This window comes from Cherax quadricarinatus, chromosome 5 (assembly GCF_038502225.1).
Source record: "Cherax quadricarinatus isolate ZL_2023a chromosome 5, ASM3850222v1, whole genome shotgun sequence".
In the NCBI taxonomy this organism is placed as follows: domain Eukaryota; kingdom Metazoa; phylum Arthropoda; class Malacostraca; order Decapoda; family Parastacidae; genus Cherax; species Cherax quadricarinatus.
The window spans coordinates 70,771,861-70,791,572 of NC_091296.1; the positions used below are offsets into that span (position 1 = coordinate 70,771,861).

Below are 19,712 nucleotides of genomic sequence, written 5' to 3' on the forward strand. Positions count from 1 at the left end.
ACAAATTGCTAATTTCTGACCATTTCCTTTGGTAGTTGAAATTGGTAAATGGGCGGTTTCTTGTACTCAGTTGATACAAAAAATGGAGTTTTAAAGAAATAGCTATAAGTTTGGTCGACTGGAACAATGGAATTTGTCGAAAATTGGGCTCAAAGTCGGTGAAATCGCCGATGCATATGTATATCACTGAGATTGCTAACTTCGCGGGAGTGTAATTCTGTAAGTTTTCAATCAAATTTCGTACTTTTGGTGTCATTACCATCGGGACAAAACTTTCTTTCATTTCATAAGAAAGAATTTTTTTTTTCTAACAAACTTTCGACACCAGGAGACACCAGGATTAGGGGTTGCGACAGTCAAAGGATTAATAAAAAAATATGCAGAGAAAGTGAAAAAATTCTGTAATAGATGTACATTATGTAGATGATGTAAATTATTTTCTTTAATGTGTCAGCCATCTCCCACTGAGGCAGGTGACTCAAAAAGAAACACTTTCACCATTATTCACACATAATCATTGTCGTTGCAGAGGTGCCCAGATATGACAGTTTAGATGTCACTCCAAATAGCCAATATCCCAAACTCCTCCTTTAAAGTGCAGGCATTGTACTTCCCACCTCCAGTACTCAAGTCCGGCTAACCGGTTTCCCTGAATCCCTTTACAAAATAATACCCTGCTCCCAACCCCTTGCACACAAAACCTCTTTCGCCCTCTCCCTCCATCTTTTTCTAGGATGACCCCGACCCCTCATCTCCTCCACTACAGATTTATACACGCTGTGAGTCATCCTGTGACCAAACCACCTCGGCCCTCTGAATAATAATACTCCTAATTTCCACACTTTGAATTCTCTGCATAACATTTACACCACACGTTACCCTTAGATACAACGTCTCCACTGCCTCCAACCTCCTCCTCGCTGCAGCATTTACAACCCATGCTTCACACCCATATAAGTGTGTTAGTACCACTATACTCTCACGCATTCCCTTTTCCTCCATGGGTAATGTTCTTTAGTCTCCACAAATACCTCACTGCACCACTCACCCTTTTTCCTTAATCAGTTCTATGGTTACCTCGTTCTTCATAAACCCATCAGCTGACAAGTCTAATTCCAAATATCTGAATACATTCACTTCTTCCATACTCCCTCCAGTGTGATATTTAGTTTTTCTTTATCAAACTCATTTGGTACCCTCATCACCTTACTCTTATTTATGTTCACACTCAATTTTCTTCCTTTACACAGCCTCCCAAACTTGTCCACCAACCCTTTGCAACTTCTCTCTAGAATCTTCCAAAAGCACAATATCATCAGCAAAAAGTAACTGTGTCAACTCCTATTTTGTATTTGATTTCCCATAATTTAATCCCACCCCTCTCCCCAACTCCCTAGCATTTACTTCTTTTACAACCTCATCTATAAATATGTTAAACAACCACGGTGACATAACACATCCCTGTCTTAAGGCCTACTTTTACTAGAAAGTAATCTCCCTCTCTCCTACACACCCTAACCTGAGCCTCACTATCCTCATGAAAAATTGTTACAGGATTTAATAACTTATTACTAATTTCATACACTGGCAACATTTGCCACATTGCTCCCCTGTTCACCCTTTCATATGCCTTTTCAAAATCCATAAATGCACTGAAAACTTCCCTGCCCACTCTAAAACCTTGTTCGTCTGCAATCATACTTTATGTCTTAGCTCTAATTCTTTCAGTAATTACTTTACCATACACTTTACCTGGTATACTCAGTAAACTTATTCCCCTATAATTTTTACATTCTCTTTTGTCTCCCTTTCCTTTACATAAAGGAACTATACACATTCTCCACCAATCCCTAGGCACCTTCCCCTCTTTTATACATTTATTTATTTTATTTTATTATCACACTGGCCGATTCCCACCAAGGCAAGGTGGCCCGAAAAAGAAAAACTTTCACCATCATTCACTCCATCACTGTCTTGCCACCTGCTTATAATATTTCTGTCATGATCCCGTCAGTTGTAGCTGATGCTTTATACCCTTTCATACTACCCAATACCTCATGCACCTCCCTCACACTCACATCTGGTTCCTCATCTCTTCTAAAAGATGTTATACCTTCCTGGCCAATGCATAAAATTACCGACTTCCTCAAAATATTCCCACCATCTTCCCAATACCTCCAACTCCCCATTTGCTAACTCTATTCTGCTTTTAAGTATCAAATCCATTTGTTCCCTAGGCTCTCTTAACCATTTTCTCTCTCAATTTTTTTTTTCTTATTTTCAGCAAAATTTTTTGACTGCACCTCACCCATTCTTATCATTTGCTCTCCTTTTGCACTCTCTTCACCTCTTCTTTTATCACTTCTGCTGTGTAAAAACCTCTCATAAGTGACCTTTTTCTCTTTTATCACACCTTTCACCTCATCATTCCACCAATCACTCCTCTTTCCTCCCACACCCACCCTCCTATAGCCACAGATTTCTACCCCACATTCTAACAAGTGCATTTTTAAAACTATCCCACCCCTCTTCAAACCCCACACAACCTATATTCTCACTAGCCCACCTTTCTCCCAGTAGTTAATGTATATGTAATACAAGTTGAAGAATTATGTATCAAGTTAATATATGTGCAGTAGATATATAGATACTGTAGTAATTTTTTTGTGTTCCAATATAAACAGGATAAAAGTTACCTGATGCATGGGAGAGCAACAGTTGAATATTTGTAAATTTAGAGATAGAAATTAGGTAAAAGTAGAGAATGAATACTTGATTAAGAAATTCTAAAAATATATTTTATTAGTATTACTGTAATTTAATTTTTCATTTTCAGGAATCTTATTGTGATGTCACTATTGCCTGCGATGGAAAGTTCTACCCTGTTCACAAGCTGGTTTTATCAACGTGCAGTGAATATTTCGAACAGATGTTCGAAAGGACAAACTGCAAACACCCTGTTATAGTGCTTAAAGACATTAGACATGAGGAATTAGAGGCTCTTCTAAATTACATGTATGTAGGTGAAGTAAATGTCCTTCAGAATGAATTGGCTGGCCTAATAAAGGCAGCAGAATGCCTAATGATAAAAGGCCTTGCGGTACCTGATGAAGCTCCTAAAGAGTATAAAGAAAAAAGAAGTTCGTGTGTCAGAGAAGATAGTCCCATAGCAAAGAGAAGAAAGAGAGATGAGGAACCAAGACCGTTACCCTCTCAAAACCTACATAGAGAAAGCAGAGAGCCTAACACAGTTAGCTCAAATCAATCCCAAAGACAATTAACGAGTGCCTCTATACCAACTCCTTCCCCTGCTGCATCCAGAACTACTGCCGTACCCATCTCTCCTTCTCCGTCTGTTGGAAGTGCCTCTGAATCCATGTCAGAGGATTGTAGTCAAGGCCATAGTGAAGGCAATGAACTCTCCAATCTTCCCAATGCACAGGATACAAAGCATAGGGGCAGTGAGCAGACATCTAGTCAATCACAGCAGGCTGTACCTGAGGCAAGTTTTTTCCTAGTTATTGCACATTTAATGTTATTACTGTATCATTTTAATATACTGATGTTATAGAGAGGTACAAAATGTTTATATAAAGGTATTCCTTTGTATTTCTCTGAATTGTTTGATTCTAACTTTCTACTGAATTTTGTATTTTGCTTTTGCACTCTTTGACCCTTTCAGGGTCAAGACCCCTGATTTCAAACTTGTTCTCGGGGTTGATGAATTTAGAAACAAAAAAAAATTTTTCTTGTGAAATGGCAGAGAATCTTTTTCTGAAGGTAATGAAACCAAAAGTACAAAATTTGATGGGAAGCTTAGGGAATTACACTTGCAAATTTAACGATCTCGGCGATATTTATGCATCAGTGATTTCGCCCTCTTTGAGCCCGATTTTCAGTGAATTCCATTGTTCCAGTTGACGAAACTCATAGCTATTTTGTTAGTGTTCGATCTATTCTATCGATTGATACAAGAAACCGCCCATTAACCTATTTAACTACCCAATAAAGTGATCAGATATTGGTAAATTAGCCAATTTCACACAAAATTAAAAAATTGCTAGTTTAAAAATAGGGTCAGAGTAAACATTATAGATATTCCTGGTACATGTACTTGAAAACATATCCTCAGTTCATAATTTACATCCCAAGGCCTTTCCTATATTAGGCTTGCTTTCCATTTTTTTTTTTATTCACACAAAGAATGGAAGATTTAGTTTTATGCAAACTACTGCATTATTGTAATAATTGTATAAATAATGTTGGCACATTTGTGAACACGTATTATATTGGACCAACCTAAGACCATGTCAGTAAATGAATTCGTCACTAAGTGAGGAGCATACTGTAATGGTAGGTTTGTGCCAACTATCTTTGATATTGTTTTAATGTCATCTTTGCACCATTTATAACATTTCTGGTATATTTTTAAATGTTTATACAGTAGTGTACTGTATATTGTAATAATCAGAATAGAAGAAATCAGCTCTAATATACATTACAGTAGGGCCCCACTTATTCGGCAGGTTAGGTTCTAGGCTACTGCCGGAAAGCAGAACTCCATTTTTCCATTTATAACAAGTTTACACTAACATATATTAAGATAACAAGTTTACACTAACATATATTAAGTTAGCAATAGAACTAGGCATTTAAAAGTAAAATATACACAGTACACTCATTATTTACCTCAAAATATTTGTAGTCTTAATATAGGGCAAAAGGTGAGTAATATTTATTCTAAGAAATCAGGTGTGGTAGCCCTCCTGACCACTCACCCACACATACTATACAACGATGCTTAAAGCTCCCTAGAGCGATAAAATGCATATACAATACACGTATTACAGTGGACCCCCAACCAACGGTGGCATCGACTAACGGCAAATTCGTCTAGTGGCATTCTTTGGCATAAAAAATGGCTCTACCAAAGGCGAAAAACTCATCTAACGGCTTTCGTCCCAAACGTGTCCATGTGGCCTGAGCGGGTCCAGCCACTCGAAGACTCAGTGTGCCATTGTTTACAAGGCGTTGCGGTTGATTCCACGTGTACCAGCGATATATTTTGTATTATTCCAGTGTTTTTAGTGCTTGTAACTGCTAAATAAGCCACCATGGGCCCCAAGAAAGCTTCTAGTGGCAAACCTGTGGTAAAAAGGGTGAGAATTACTTTGGAAATGAAGAAAGAGATCATTGAAAAATATGGAAGTGGAGTGCGTATGTCCGAGTTGGAAAGGCTATACAACAAACCCCATTCATTCATCACTACTATCTTGGCGAACTGAAAGGTGATCAAGGAAGCTGTTGTTGCAAAAGGCGCAAGTATGATTTCAAAACAGAGATCGCAAATAATTGAAGAGGTAGAGAGACTGTTGTTGGTGTGGATAAACGAAAAACAATTACGTATTAGGAGATAGTGTCTCTTAGTCAGTAATATGTGAAAAGGCAAGGCAGTTGCATGATGATCTCATTAAGAAAATGCCTCAAAATAGTGATGATATTGATGAATTTAAGGCCAGCAAAGGCTGGTTTGAGAGAGTTAACCCTTTCAGGGTCCAAGGCCCAAATCTGGAGTCACGCACCAGTGTCCAAGAATTTTCAAAAAAAAAAAAATTTGTTATTTTTTCTTATGAAATCGTAGAGAATCTTTTTGTGAAGGTAATAAAACAAAAAGTACGAAATTTGGTGGAAAATTGACGAAATTATGCTCTCGCGAATTTTGATGTGACAGCGACATTTACGAATCGGCGATTTTGCCGACTTTGACTCCCATTTTAGGCCAATTACATTATTCCAATCAACCAAATTCTTAGCTATTTCACTAGTATTACTTCTATTCTATCGATTGAGCACAAGAAATCGCCAAGTCAACTGTTTCAACTACAAAATAAAGTGATCGGAAATTGTTAATTTGGCCAATTTAACACAAAGTTCAAAATATTCCAATTTCAAAATAGGGTCCAGAATAAACAATGTAGGCATTCCTGGCACTAAACTAACGTTTCCTCTGTTCATTAGTTATGTTTTGAGGCTTTACAAATAAATTCCATTTTGATTTTTTATTCACATAATGAATTATTATTCACACCAAAAAATAGAAGATTTACTGTTATGCAATACTGTAATAATTGTATAAATATCATCACCATATTTGTGAATGTATATTAGACCCACCAGCTGATGTGTATTAGACGTGTGAGGTCGTTTGTTTACTCTTGAATATCGGCAAAAATTTAACATTTCCGCTACTTTGAGCTCAGTTTCAAGCCATTTCCAGTGCTAAAACCAATCAAAATCATCTCTATTTCTGTAATATGTCTTCCATTCTATCAAATGAGACCAAGAAATCGCAAATACAACTATAAAAAACATACGAAAAAACACTGCAAAGTTGCTGTTTTAATCGAAAAATCATGATTTAAGTTTTTTTCTCTCATTATACACGGTGTGCTGCAGGATCTGTTTTATGTGGTGCACACATACCACATAGATGTATTCTCTCATATCTAGGCCCAAATGTACCACTCACAGTTTATCAGAGTGAGCTGAGCTCATGGCGTAGATCTACGGTTTGGACCCTGAACGTAAAGCCGTAGATCTACGGGACGGACCCTGAAAGGGTTAAGAATCGCCGTGGCATACACAGTGTGGTGAGGCTGCCAGTTCAGACAAAAAAAGCGGCTGAAAAATATGTGCAGGACTTTAAGGATTACATAGACACTGAAAACTTAAAACATGAACAAGTGTTTAATTGTGACGAAACAGGCCTGTTTTGGAAGAAAATACCAAACAGGACCTACATTACTCAGGAGGAAAAGGCACTTCCAGGACATAAGCCTATGAAAGACAGGCTGACATAAATGTTGTGTAGTAATGCTAATGGTGATTGCAAAGTGAAGCCTTTATTGGTGTATCACTCTGAAACTCCCAGTGTGTTCAAGAAAAACAATATTGTTAAGGGTAATTTGTGTATGCTGGGGAGATCAAACAGTAAGGCATGGGTCACTAGGGAACTTTTCATGGACTGGGTTTATGGTGTGTTTGGCCCCACTGTGAAAAATTACCTCCTGGAAAAGAAATTCACTCAAGTGCCTACTGGTGCTGGACAATGCTCCTGTTCATCCTCACGACTTGCAAGAGCAAATTGCAGGGGAGTTTGGTTTCGCTAAAGTGAAGTTTTTGCCTCCTAATACAACTCCTCTCCTCCAGCCCATGGACCAGCAGGTCATATCAAACTTCAAAAAACTCTACAGAAATGCAGTGTTTCAAAAGTGCTTTGAAGTGACCTCAGACACTCAACTGACCCTAAGAGAGTTTTGGAAAGATCACTTCAACATCCTCAGTTGCATAAACCTTATAGGTAAGGTTTGGGAGGGAGTGACTTGCAGGACTTTGAACTCTGCTTGGAGGAAACTGTGGCCACAGTGTGTACAAGAGAGGGATTTTGAAGGGTTTGGGGCTAACCCTCAGGAGCCTATGCCAGTTGTGGAAGCTATTGTGTCATTGGGGAAGTCCATGGGGTTGGAGGTTTGTGGCGAGGATGTAGAAAAGTTAGTACAGAACGACGATGAAAAACTAACCACTGCAGACCTGCAAGAGCTTGAGGTGCAACAGCAACAGATCACAGCTCAGGAATGCGCTTCACAGCAGGAGGAACAGAGACGGAGGAAGTTGCCTTCATCAAGGATTAAGGAAATGTGCACATTGTTTACAAAGTGGCAAGCATTTATGGATGAATTTTATCCTGTCACAGCTGTTGCAAGCCATATTGGCAACATGAACAATGACACTCTTGTGTCCCATTTTAGGGAAATCCTAAGGGCATGTGAGAAACAGAGCTCTCTGGACAGATATTTTGTGCGACAGGGGTCCAGTGACTCTCAAGCTGGTCCTGGTGGCATTAAAAAACCAAGAAGGGAGGTAACCCCACCAAAGGACTTGGTACCCGAAGTCTTTATGAAAGGGGATTCCCCTTCCAAACAATAGAAAACCTGAATATCCCCTGCTGCTGGCACATCACTCAACAACAACTCCACAATAAAGGTAAGTGGCATTTAATTATTGTTTATTTTGCATGTAGCATTCGTTTCTGTGTAGGGAAATGTATATTTCGTGTAAAAAATTTTTTTTAATACCTTTGGGTGTCTGTAGTGGATTAATTCTGTTTCCATTATTTCTTACGGGGAAAATTAATTCGACTAACAGCTAATTCGACTAAAGGCTAACTCTTTGGAATGGATTAAAGCCATTGGTCGAGGGTCCACTGTACTTACCTTAAAATATTTATAGTCTTAATGCTGAAAAGTACAGTGGACCCCCGCCTTACAATATTAATCCGTTCCTGAGAGCTCATCGTAAGCCGAAATTATCGTAAGGCAAATTAATTTTCCCCATAAGAAATAATGAAAATCAAATTAATCCGTGCAAGACACCCCAAAGTATGAAAAAAAAAAAAAATTTTACCACATGAAATATTAATTTTAATACTCACAAACTGAAGAAGACATGCACAATTACTACGCTACTAAGAATAGAATACATGACACTTACCTTTATTGAAGATCTGGTGATGATTGATGGGATGGGAGGAGGGGAGTGTGTGGAAGTTGTTATTGTTTAGAAGGGGAATCCCCTTCCATTAGGACTTGAGGTAGCACGTCCTTTTCCGGGGTTACTTCCCTTCTTTTAATGCCACAAGGATCAGCTTGAGAGTCACTGGACCTCTGTCGCACAACAAATCTGTCCATAGTGCTCTGTATCTCCCGTTCCTTTAAGACTTTCCAAAAATGGGCCAAAACATTGTCATTGTATAGGTTGCCAACACGGCTTGCAGTAGCTGTGTCAGGGTGATTTTCATCCATAAAGGTTTGCAGTTCAACCCACTTTTGCACACGTTTCCTTAATCTCTTTTTTCAATTCCATACTAATTCTCACTCTTTTTACCACAGGGATGGAACTAGAAGCTTTCTTGGGGTCCATGGTGACTTATTTTGCAGTTACAAGCACTAAAAACACTGGGATAATGTGAAATGTACTGAATGTATGCGTAGATGCGACCGCACTGGCTGGCTTGTAAACACTGGTGCTGAGGCCACACGTGGGACATGTCCCGGATGAATCACGTAAGGCGAGGCAAAATTTTTGCGTTAAAATTCTTCGTATGGCGGATTTAACGTAACGTAACGCAATGCGTTCGTAAGGCGGGGGTTCACTATTTTTTTTGTAGAATGTCATGTGGGAGGTATGACATCCTGCCTGGCCACTTATACCGCCTATGCCATTAAGTTCCCTAGAGCAATAAAATGCATGTAAGACTCACGAAATCGTAATGACGCGATTGCAAACAAACCATACCATGGGTGGGGTATGAACCTGCGGTAAGAGAGTCTCAAAACTCCAGTCCGTTGCGGGTTCAAACCCCACCCATGGTATGGTTTAAATGCATATAGAACTACGTACACAAATAACCCGCACATAAAAGAGAGAAGCTTACGACGACGTTTCGGTCCGACTTGGACCATTGACAAAGTCGCACAAAGTCAATGGTCCAAGTCGGACCGAAACGTCGTCGTAAGCTTCTCTCTTTCATGTGCGGGTTATTTGTGTATCGTTCCAGTCACGGTATTGTGCCTTTTTGTTATTTATTTACAATACGTATAATTATAAAGGTTAGTGGATGAGTTTGGGAGTGTGTGTAAAGGTAGAAAGTTGAAAGTGAAGATAGAAAAGAGTAAGACGATAAGGGTATCAAATGATTTAGATAAAGGAGAATTGGATATCAAATTGGGGAGGAGGAGTATGGAAGAATTGAATGTTTTCAAATACTTGGGAGTTGATGTGTCAGCAGATGGATTTATGAAGGATGAGGTTAATCATAGAATTGATGAGGGAAAAAAGATTGAGTGGTGGGTTGAGGTATATGTGGAGACAAAAAACGTTATCCATGGAGGCAAAGAAGGGAATGTATGAAAGTATAGTAGTACCAACACTCTTATATGGGTGTGAAGCTTGGGTTGTGAATGCAGCAGCGAGGAGACAGTTGGATGTAGTGGAGATGTCCTGTCTAAGGGCAATGTGTGGTGTAAATATTTTGCAGAAAATTCGGAGTGTGGAAATTAGGAGAAGGTGTGGAGTTGATAAAAGTACAGTGGACCCCCGGTTTACGATATTATTTCATTCCAGAAGTATGTTCAGGTGCCAGTACTGACCAAATTTGTTCCCATAAGGAATATTGTGAATTAGATTAGTCCATTTCAGACCCCCGAACATATACATACAAATGCACTTACATAAATACACTTACATAATTGGTCGCATTGGGAGCTGATCGTAAACTGGGGGTCCACTGTATTAGTCCGGGGGCTGAAGAGGGGTTGTTGAGGTGGTTTGGTCATTTAGAAAGAATGGATCAAAGTAGAATGACATGGAGAGCATATAAATCTGTAGGGGAAGGAAGGCGGGGTAGGGGTCGTCCTTGAAAAGGTTGGAAGGAAGGGGTAAGGGAGGTTTTGTGGGCGAGGGGCTTGGACTGCCAACAAGCATGTGTGAGCGTGTTCGATAGGAGTGAATGGAGACGAATGGTATATGGGACCTGACAATCTGTTGGAGTGTGAGCAGGGTAATATTTAGTGAAGGGATTCAGGGAAACCGGTTATTTTTATATAGTCGGACTTGAGTCCTGGAAATGGGATGTACAATGCCTGCACTGTAAAGGAGGGGTTCGGGATATTAGCACTTTGGAGGGATATGTTGTATATCTTTATACGTATATGCTTCTAAACTGTTGTATTCTGAGCACCTTTGCAAAAACAGTGATTAGGTGTAAGTGAGGTGAAAGTGTTGAATGATGATGAAAGTATTTTCTTTTTGGGGATTTTCTTTACTTTTTGGGTCACCCTGCCTTGTTGGGAGACGGCCGACTTGTAAAAAACAAAAAATAGTACACTCATTAATTTTTTTGTTTAACAAGTCGGCTGTCTCCCACGAAGGCAGGGTGACCCAAAAAGAAAGAAAATCCCCAAAAAGAAAATACTTTCCTCATCATTCAACACTTTCACCTCACTCACACCTAATCTCTGTTTTTGCAAAGGTGCTCAGAATATATCAGTTTAGAAGCATATACGTATAAAGATATACAACATATCCCTCCAAACTGCCAATATCCCAAATCCCTCATTAATTAATTACCTTAAAATATTTGTAGTCTTAATGTAGGGTGAGAGGCGAGTTTTATTTGTATGAAGTCTGGTTGGGAAGTATGGGTAGCCAGGAAGGACAGCCCTCCCTACCCCATCCACACATAATGTAAACAAACAAGATGAACGCGTCTGGTTTTCATCACTTTACGTTGTGTACATGTCTCCACGTTGATACTGTAGAATAAATAAAGAGAAACACTCCCATTCTCATGTAACACCATTTTTACAAGAAACGACACCCTGAGTGAAGGCATACGAAAGGAATGATTTTCTAGTTACCTCCAGTAATATTATAGTGACACATTTTCTCTAATGTTGGACTACATGTTGCCTGGCTACCACAAGCCCTAGAAGTTGACTGGTTACCACAAGTTGCCTGGCTACCACAAGTTGCCTGGCTACCACAAGTCCTACAAGTTGCCTGACTACCACAAGTCCTACAAGTTGCCTGGCTACCACAAGTCCTACAAGTTGCCTGGCTACCACAAGTCCTACAAGTCTCTTGGTTACCAAAAGTCCTACAAGTCACATGGCTACCACATCTCATCTTTATGTTAAATTATTCTGCTGTGGGGTATATTTAGATGGTTTAAGCAAAATGTCTTTATTAACATTTTATACGATATTTAATGCTCCTTAGAGTGATTATTATTGTGTTATTATTATCATTATTAATATGGCGTCTTGAAGACTAATAAGACACTCGTAGTGATTTTAATGTGTGCCTGCATGCCAGCACAGTGTGTAAGCTTACTTAGGTACAGGTATGCATACGTATAATTATCAGTTATAATGATAATGTAGGTATGTAGTCCACCTGGGCTACATACCTACACCTACCTACATGGCTACACGATATTTAATGTGGCCCAGAGACATATTATTACCATCGACATACCATGTTCACTGAGTTTAATCGTTTCTATCAACTACCTTTAGATGTCATCATAAAGAAATGGAGAAACAATGAATAATTCATGCCGAGAATTGTAAACAAAAGCGTTATGTATATGTATTAAGGGGAGTGATGTAATGTTTTCTCTCTGCCCGGCTACCACACCTTAGTATATAAACAAAATGTTTATATGTTATGTAACATGTTTCTTATATAATTTTGAAGAAAATATAATAGATGGATTAATGAAAATGCCTATATTAACGTAAAATAAGACATTTAATGTGCCCAAGAGTGATTATTATTAGTATTATATAATGTTTTCCCTCCACCCAGCAACCACACCTTCATAGCATATAAACAACATGTTTGTGCTATGAAATGTGTTTCTTATATAATTTTGAAGAAAATATCATAGATGGATTAATGAAAATGTCTATAACCAATTATCTTGTATCAGCACCAATTGCTTTAGTGATGAATATGGAGAATACATTTTTGCTAATTTTACTGTAAAAAACCTATAACAATTGGTGCCATTTACCGGATACCCCACACTAACATCCCAAACTTCAGTAAGAAATTAAAGGCACTAATAACAAACAGAGAAATGAATAAGCACCACCTTCTCTTAGCTGGAGACTTCAACATCAACCTTGGCCTACTAGATGATCAGCCTGTAACAACACACTTCTCATACCAACAATAACTAAACCAACCAGACTCACTGAAACAAGTGCAACCATAATAGACCACATATGGACCAATATACTAGCCCCCCTTAAATCAAGGATAATCGCAGATAGCACTACAGACCACTACCCTACCTTCCTCTTGACAAACATTAGTAAACTACCACTTGAATACAACAAAGTCTCATTTAGACTCCATGATGAGGCCTCAATAAGGAAGTTCACAGCTGACCTAGAGACTGTTGACTGGCCTACAGAATTCTCCAAGGCCAATGGTATTGATGACTGGACAGACATTTTTCTTAACAAATTACTTAGACTATACAACAAACATTGTCCTATAAAAACGATACAGATCACAAAGAAACGGCTTGGTTGCCCATGGCTAACCAGCACCATTCTGAAATCCATTGATAAGAAACACCAATATGAAAAGCAATATAGACAGGGCTTAATACACAAAGATATTCTTAAACACTATTCATCAGTCCTCACCTAAGTAATAAAGAAAGCCAAACAACTATACTACTCCAGTAGATTCACTGACACAAGAGGAGATATAAAAAAGACCTGGAAAACACTCTCTCAGATTCTAGGGACCCACAAACTGAAAAAAAAAAACAAGAATATTGTCCTAACTAAACCTAATGAAACACCACTGCAACCCACCGACACAGCTAACAAGATAAACGACTTCTTCTCAACCATAGGTTCTAATCTCGCCAATAAAATCCCGCGTACCAATGCCCATGCCGGGGACTACCTAGATGGGAATTTCCCAAATTCCTTCTATCTTCCTCCAACTGAGCCCACGGAAGTCACCGAGATTATAAAGTCACTTAAAAATAACTCAGGGAATCTGTCTCATGTCCCACCATTATTGTACAAGAGAGTGGCCCATGTCCTCTCGCATACTATCTCATTGCTTTTCAACAAGTCACTAGAAGCTAGCACCTTCCCGAAACTACTCAAGACGGCAAGGGTTACACCAATACATAAAGGTGGTGACCCTGCAAATTTAAACAACTATAGGCCAATATGAAACTTACCATTGCTATCCAAAATCTTTGAGAAACTCGTGCACAGGAGACTATATTAATTTATAACGTCACAAAACATACTCAACCCCTGCCAATTTGGATTCAGGAAAAATAAAAGCACTAATGATGCAATTATAAAAATGCTAGATCTGCTTTACACAGCATTGGAAAATAAGGAATATCCACTAGGAATTTTTATTGACCTAAGAAAAGCTTTTGACACAGTAGACCACGGCATCCTACTCCACAAACTTGACCATTATGGTATAAGAGGCCATGCGCTTGCATATTTCAAATCTTACCTTACTAATAGGTATCAGTATATCACCATTAAAGACACAGCATCAACAACACAGCCACTTGATACTGGAGTTCCGCAGGGAAGTGTCCTTGGTCCCCTGCTCTTCCTCATATACATCAATGATCTTCCAAACGTATCTCGACACCTGAACCCCATTCTCTTTGCTGACGACATGACTTATGTCATCTCTCACCCTAATCTTGCAACCCTCAACACCATTGTTAATGAGGAGCTGATCAAAATATAGACTTGGATGACAGCCAATAAACTTACGCTTAACGTTGACAAAACCTACTACATTATGTTTGGTAGCAGAGCAGGAGATGTGCAAATTAACATTAAGATCGACAACACTCTAATTACCAGGCATAATGAGGGCAAATTCCTAGGCCTATACCTCGACAACAACCTGAACTTCAGCACCCATATCCAACACATAACCAAAAAAGTATCCAAAACGGTTGGGATCCTCTCCAAGATACGATACTACGTGCCGCAAACTGCCCTTCTCACCCTATACCATTCACTTATATATCCATACCTCACCTATGCTATCTGTGCTTGGGGTTCAACTGCAGCAACACACCTAAACCCAATAATAACCCAACAAAAAGCCACAGTAAGAATAATCACTAAATCCCATCCCTGGCAACACCCCCCCCCCCACTCTTCATAGATCTAAACTTACTCCCTGTTCAGTACATCCACACTTACTACTGTGCAATCTATATCTACAGGACCTTAAATTCCAATATTAACCTTGACATAAAACGCTTTCTTGATAGTTGTGACAGAACCCACAGGCACAACACCAGACACAAACATCTCTATGACATTCCCCGTGTCCGACTAAACCTTTACAAAAATTCAATGTATGTCAAAGGCCCTAAAATCTGGAACACCCTACCTGAAAATTCCAAAACTGCAGACACATTCATCACCTTCAAAACTACCATTAGAAAACATCTTATCTCCCTGATACACCTTGTCAACTAATAATACAAATACCACCTGGTGGTTCACACTTACACTCACTCACCCATTTGACCATAAACAGAAATATCAATCTCAATCTCAAAATAATGAATCTTAACTAGTCAAAAGTTGGCCTGTGATACTCCAATACTGAAACTATGTATAGTGCCAAAACAAAAGCATTCACATTGCTAAACTCACAACTAGTATTTAGTCACTTAGCCATAATACCAACTTACCTCATAATTCTGTAACATTTTAAACCTAAGATTTAATATAAGTCTGCCTGAAATGCCTAGCCATGCTATGCATTCTAGTGGTACACTCTGTAATTATTATTTTACTACATGTAAACCACACAATAACCAAATTCTGTAAACTCAGCATTGTAATACTTATAGAGAATAAAGTTTGAATTTGAATATTGACGTAATATTAGACATTTAATGTGCCCAAGAGTGATTATAGTTATTACATAATTGAGAGATGTGCTTATGGAGAATGTAAACAAACTGGGTGGCGCTCACCATATTTGAAAGACCACTTGCCGTATAGAAAGTTTTGGTCATAATTTGAGATCGCCGTATTAGTGAAACGCTGAAAAGTGGGGCCCTACTGTATTTAGGTATGCATACTGGTGAGAGAGCCCATCATAAGTCCGAATCGTCGGTAAACAAGTACAGTGGTCCCTCGCTTTTCGTAGTTCTCGGGAATCATAAATTTCGGAAATCATAGGAATATTTTCGTATAAACATGAGCTCGCTTTTCATAGGTTGTCTCGCGAGTAGTAGTTCGTCCGGGACGCGTACGCACGGTGTAAGCCGGGGCGGCAGCCAGTCTGGCATTGTTTACCAGTGAGCGAAGGTCCCCTCACGTGCTCCTATGAAATATTTCAGAATATTCCACTCATTTTAGTGCTTGCAAGTACTAAATAAGCTACCATGGCTCCAAAGAAAGCTCCTAGTGCCAAGCCTGTGGTAAAGAAGGTGAGAAATACGATTGAATTTAAGAAAAACATCATTGAACAATATGAAAGTGGCACAAGTGCGGCCGAACTGGCCAGGATGTATAAGAATCCCTACACAACCATATGTTCCATAGTGGCCAAGAAAAAGGAAATCAAGGATGCTGTTGTTGAAAAGGGGGTAACTATGCTGACAAAAAGGCTAGGCAGTTGCACAATGATCTGGTAAAGAAATTGCCTGAAAATAGTGGTGATGTGAGTGAATTTAAGGCCAGCAAAGGTTGGTTTGAGAGATTAAGAACTGTACTGGCATACACAGTGTGGTAAGACATGGTGAGGCTGCCAGTTCGGACCACAAGGCGGCTGAAAAATATGTGCATGAATTCAAGGAGTACATAGAGGCTGAAGGACTGAAACCTGAACAAGTGTTCAATTGTGACAAAACAGGCCTCTTTTGGAAGAAAATACCAAAGAGGACCTTCATTACACAGGAGGAAAAGGCAATGCCAGGACACAAGCCTATGAAAGACAGGCTGACGCTCATGTTCTGTGCTAATGCTAGTGGGGATTTCAAAGTGAAGCCATTACTAGTGTACCATTCTGAAAATCCCAGAGTGTTCAGGAAAAACAATGTTATGAAGAGTAAATTATGTGTGTTTTGGAAATCTAATAGTAAGGCATGGGTCACGAGGGAAATTTTCGTTGAGTGGTTCAGTGAAGTGTTTGGCCCTAGTGTGAAGAATTACCTCCTGGAAAAGAAATTGGATCTCAAGTGCCTGCTAGTAATGGACAATGCACCTGCTCATCCTCCAAACTTGGATGACTTAATTTTCGAGGAGTTTGAGTTCATCACAGTAAAGTTCTTGCCCCCGAATACCACTCCTCTCCTCCAGCCCATGGACCAGCAGGTCATTGCAAATTTTAAAAAACTCTACACCAAAGCAATGTTTCACAGGTGCTTGACTGTGAGCACAGACACTCACTTGACCTTAACGGAGTTTTGGAGAGAACACTTCAGCATCCTCCATTATAGGTATGGCTTGGGAGGGAGTGACTACCAGGACTTTGAACTCTGCTTGGAGAAAATTGTGTACAGATTGTGTTGACAAGAGGGATTTTGAAGGGTTTGGGACTGACCCTGATGAGCCTATGTCTGTTGTTAAATCAATTGTGGCACTGGGGAGTTTCATGGGGTTGGATGTGAGTTTGGAGGATGTGGAAGAATTGGTGGAAGACCACAACGAAGAGCTCTCCACTGAGGAGCTGCAAGAGCTTCAGCAGGAAGAGCAACACATCGCAGCTCAGAATCTTGCTGCAGAGGAGGAGGAAGAGAGATGGAAGAAGGTGCCTTCTTCAGAAATTAAAGAGATTTTTGCTATGTGGGGTAAGATGGAAAGCTTTATGGAGAAAGATCACCCTGACAAGGTTGTTGCAAGCCATGTTGGCAACATGTACAGTGACAAAGTCTTGGGCCATTTTAGGGAAGTGTTAAAGAGACGCCAGAAACAGAGCTCTCTCCACAGTTATTTTGCGAGACAGGACTCCAGTGACTCTCAAGGTGGTCCTAGTGGCATTAAGAAACAGAGAAGAGAAGCAACCCCAGGAAAGCAAATGGTACCTGAGGTGTTGATGGAAGGGGATTCCCCTTTCAAACTATAAACAATCCAATCTCTCTCCTCCTCCAGTCTCCCATACACTAAGAAGAATCTCCAACAAAGATAAGTGTTATGCTGGTAGGTAAGACACATAGGTAACAGTTAGGCAACTTTATTCCGAAACGTTTCGCCTACACAGTAGGCTTCATCAGTCAGATACAGAAAGTAGGCAGGAACAGTAGAGATGTGAAGACGACGTAATTAGTCCACCACCCTTGAAGTCGTAGTCCTCAAATTCTACGTTTCGGAATAAAGTTGCCTAACTGTTGCCTATGCGTCTTACCTACCAACCTGTCGGTATTATATACCATTTTGATGTTCATCAAAGTGTTATGCTGTTAATGTTTCATTCATCATTTCCCATTGTATTGTTTATGTACTACATGTATATTTCATGTAAAAAAATTTTTTTGTTTTAATACTTCTGGGTGTCAGGAACGGATTAATTGTATTTACATTATTTCTTATGGGGAAAATTGATTCGCAAATTGTAGATTTCGTTAATAGTAGCAACTCCAGGAACGGATTAACTACGAAAAACGAGGGACCACTGTATGTTGCTTAGTGAGGAGAGGCTGTGTAATGGGACCTACCCTGAAAGAGTTAACCCTTAACCCTTTTGAGCATCCGTCCCATAGTTCTCTGGGTTTTGAAGCCAGGGTCCAAGCCGTAGTACTACGTCATGAGCTCAGGTCACTCGGTAAGCTGTGAGCTGTAAATATGGGCCTGGACATGAGAGAATGCATCTATGTGGTAAGTGTGCACCATATATAACAAATCCTACAGCACGCAGTGCATAGTGAGAAAAAACTGCAACTGTTTTTGGATTAAAACTGCAACTGCAGTGTATTTTTGTGTGGTTTTTGCTGTTGTATTCACAGTTTCTTGGTCTTATTTGATAGAAAAGAAGATATATTACAGAAATAGAGATGATTTTGATTGGTTTTAGTAGTGTAAATATCTTGAAACTGAGCTCAAAGTAGTTGAAATGTTCAATTGCTGATGTTCAAGAGTAAACAAATGACATCACGCATCCAATACACTTCAAATGGTGGGTGTAATATACTTTCATGAATGTGCTGATATTAATTATACAATTATTACAATATTGAATAACAGTAAATCTTGTATTTTTTTGGTGTGAATAAAAATTCAAAATGGAATTCATCTGTAAAGCCTGGAAATGTAACTAATAAACAGAGAAAATGTTATTTTAGTGCCAGGAATGCCCACATTATTTATTCTGGACTCAATTTTGAAAATGGAATATTTTGAACTTTGTGTGAAGTTGGCCAAATTACCAACTTCTTATAACTATTGGGTAGTTGATATAGTTGATTGGATAGTTTCTTGGGCTCAGTCGATAAAATAGAAGTGATTCTAGCGAAGTATGTAGAAAAGAATTTGTTCAATTTGAATAATATAATTGGCTTAAAATAGGAGGCCAAGTGGGCAAAATTGTCAATGCGTAAATATCGCTGATGCATTAAAATTTGCGAGTGTAATTTCGTCAATTTTCCATCAAATTTAGTACTTTTTGTTTTTTTTACCTTCAGAGAAAGAATCTCTACCATTTCATGAAAAAATAGCATTTTGTTTTTTTAATTCTTTGACCCTGTGGACAAGGCTTAGAACTATGGTATGAACCCTCAAAGGTATACCTGGTATACCTGCAATACCTGCAAATAAAACTTCCTGTATGTGGAAAGATTAAAAAAAAAAAAAAAAACTTATAGAATGAAATAAGAATGGAATAAGTAATATGAGTGGAATCTGATAAAAACTTGTGCTTTTTTATGGCATGTATTGAAGTTGGCAAAAAAATGATCACTTGTCTGCAAAAGTGGCTAAATGTGCCAGTGATATTTAGATTTTACAATTTATTGATTCCAGAATATAATTTTTTTTAATTGCTTTTAACTTTCGCTGTCCAGACCCTCAAAATTTATAATGCTCCCAGTGTCTACCTTAACCCTTGAAGGGTCCGTCCTG

General features: G+C 39.0%; 1 protein-coding gene across 2 annotated transcripts in view; it reads left to right on the forward strand.

Annotated features, from left to right (window-relative positions):
- LOC128684987 (longitudinals lacking protein, isoforms H/M/V-like) overlaps nt 1–19,712 on the forward strand; it is a 92,501-nt gene that overhangs the window by 43,833 nt on the left and 28,956 nt on the right. For both annotated transcript variants that reach the window (XM_070103957.1, XM_070103963.1), the window contains exon 3: nt 2,837–3,502. In XM_070103957.1, coding sequence (XP_069960058.1) covers nt 2,837–3,502 — 666 coding nt within the window. The remainder of the gene's footprint in view (nt 1–2,836; nt 3,503–19,712) is intronic.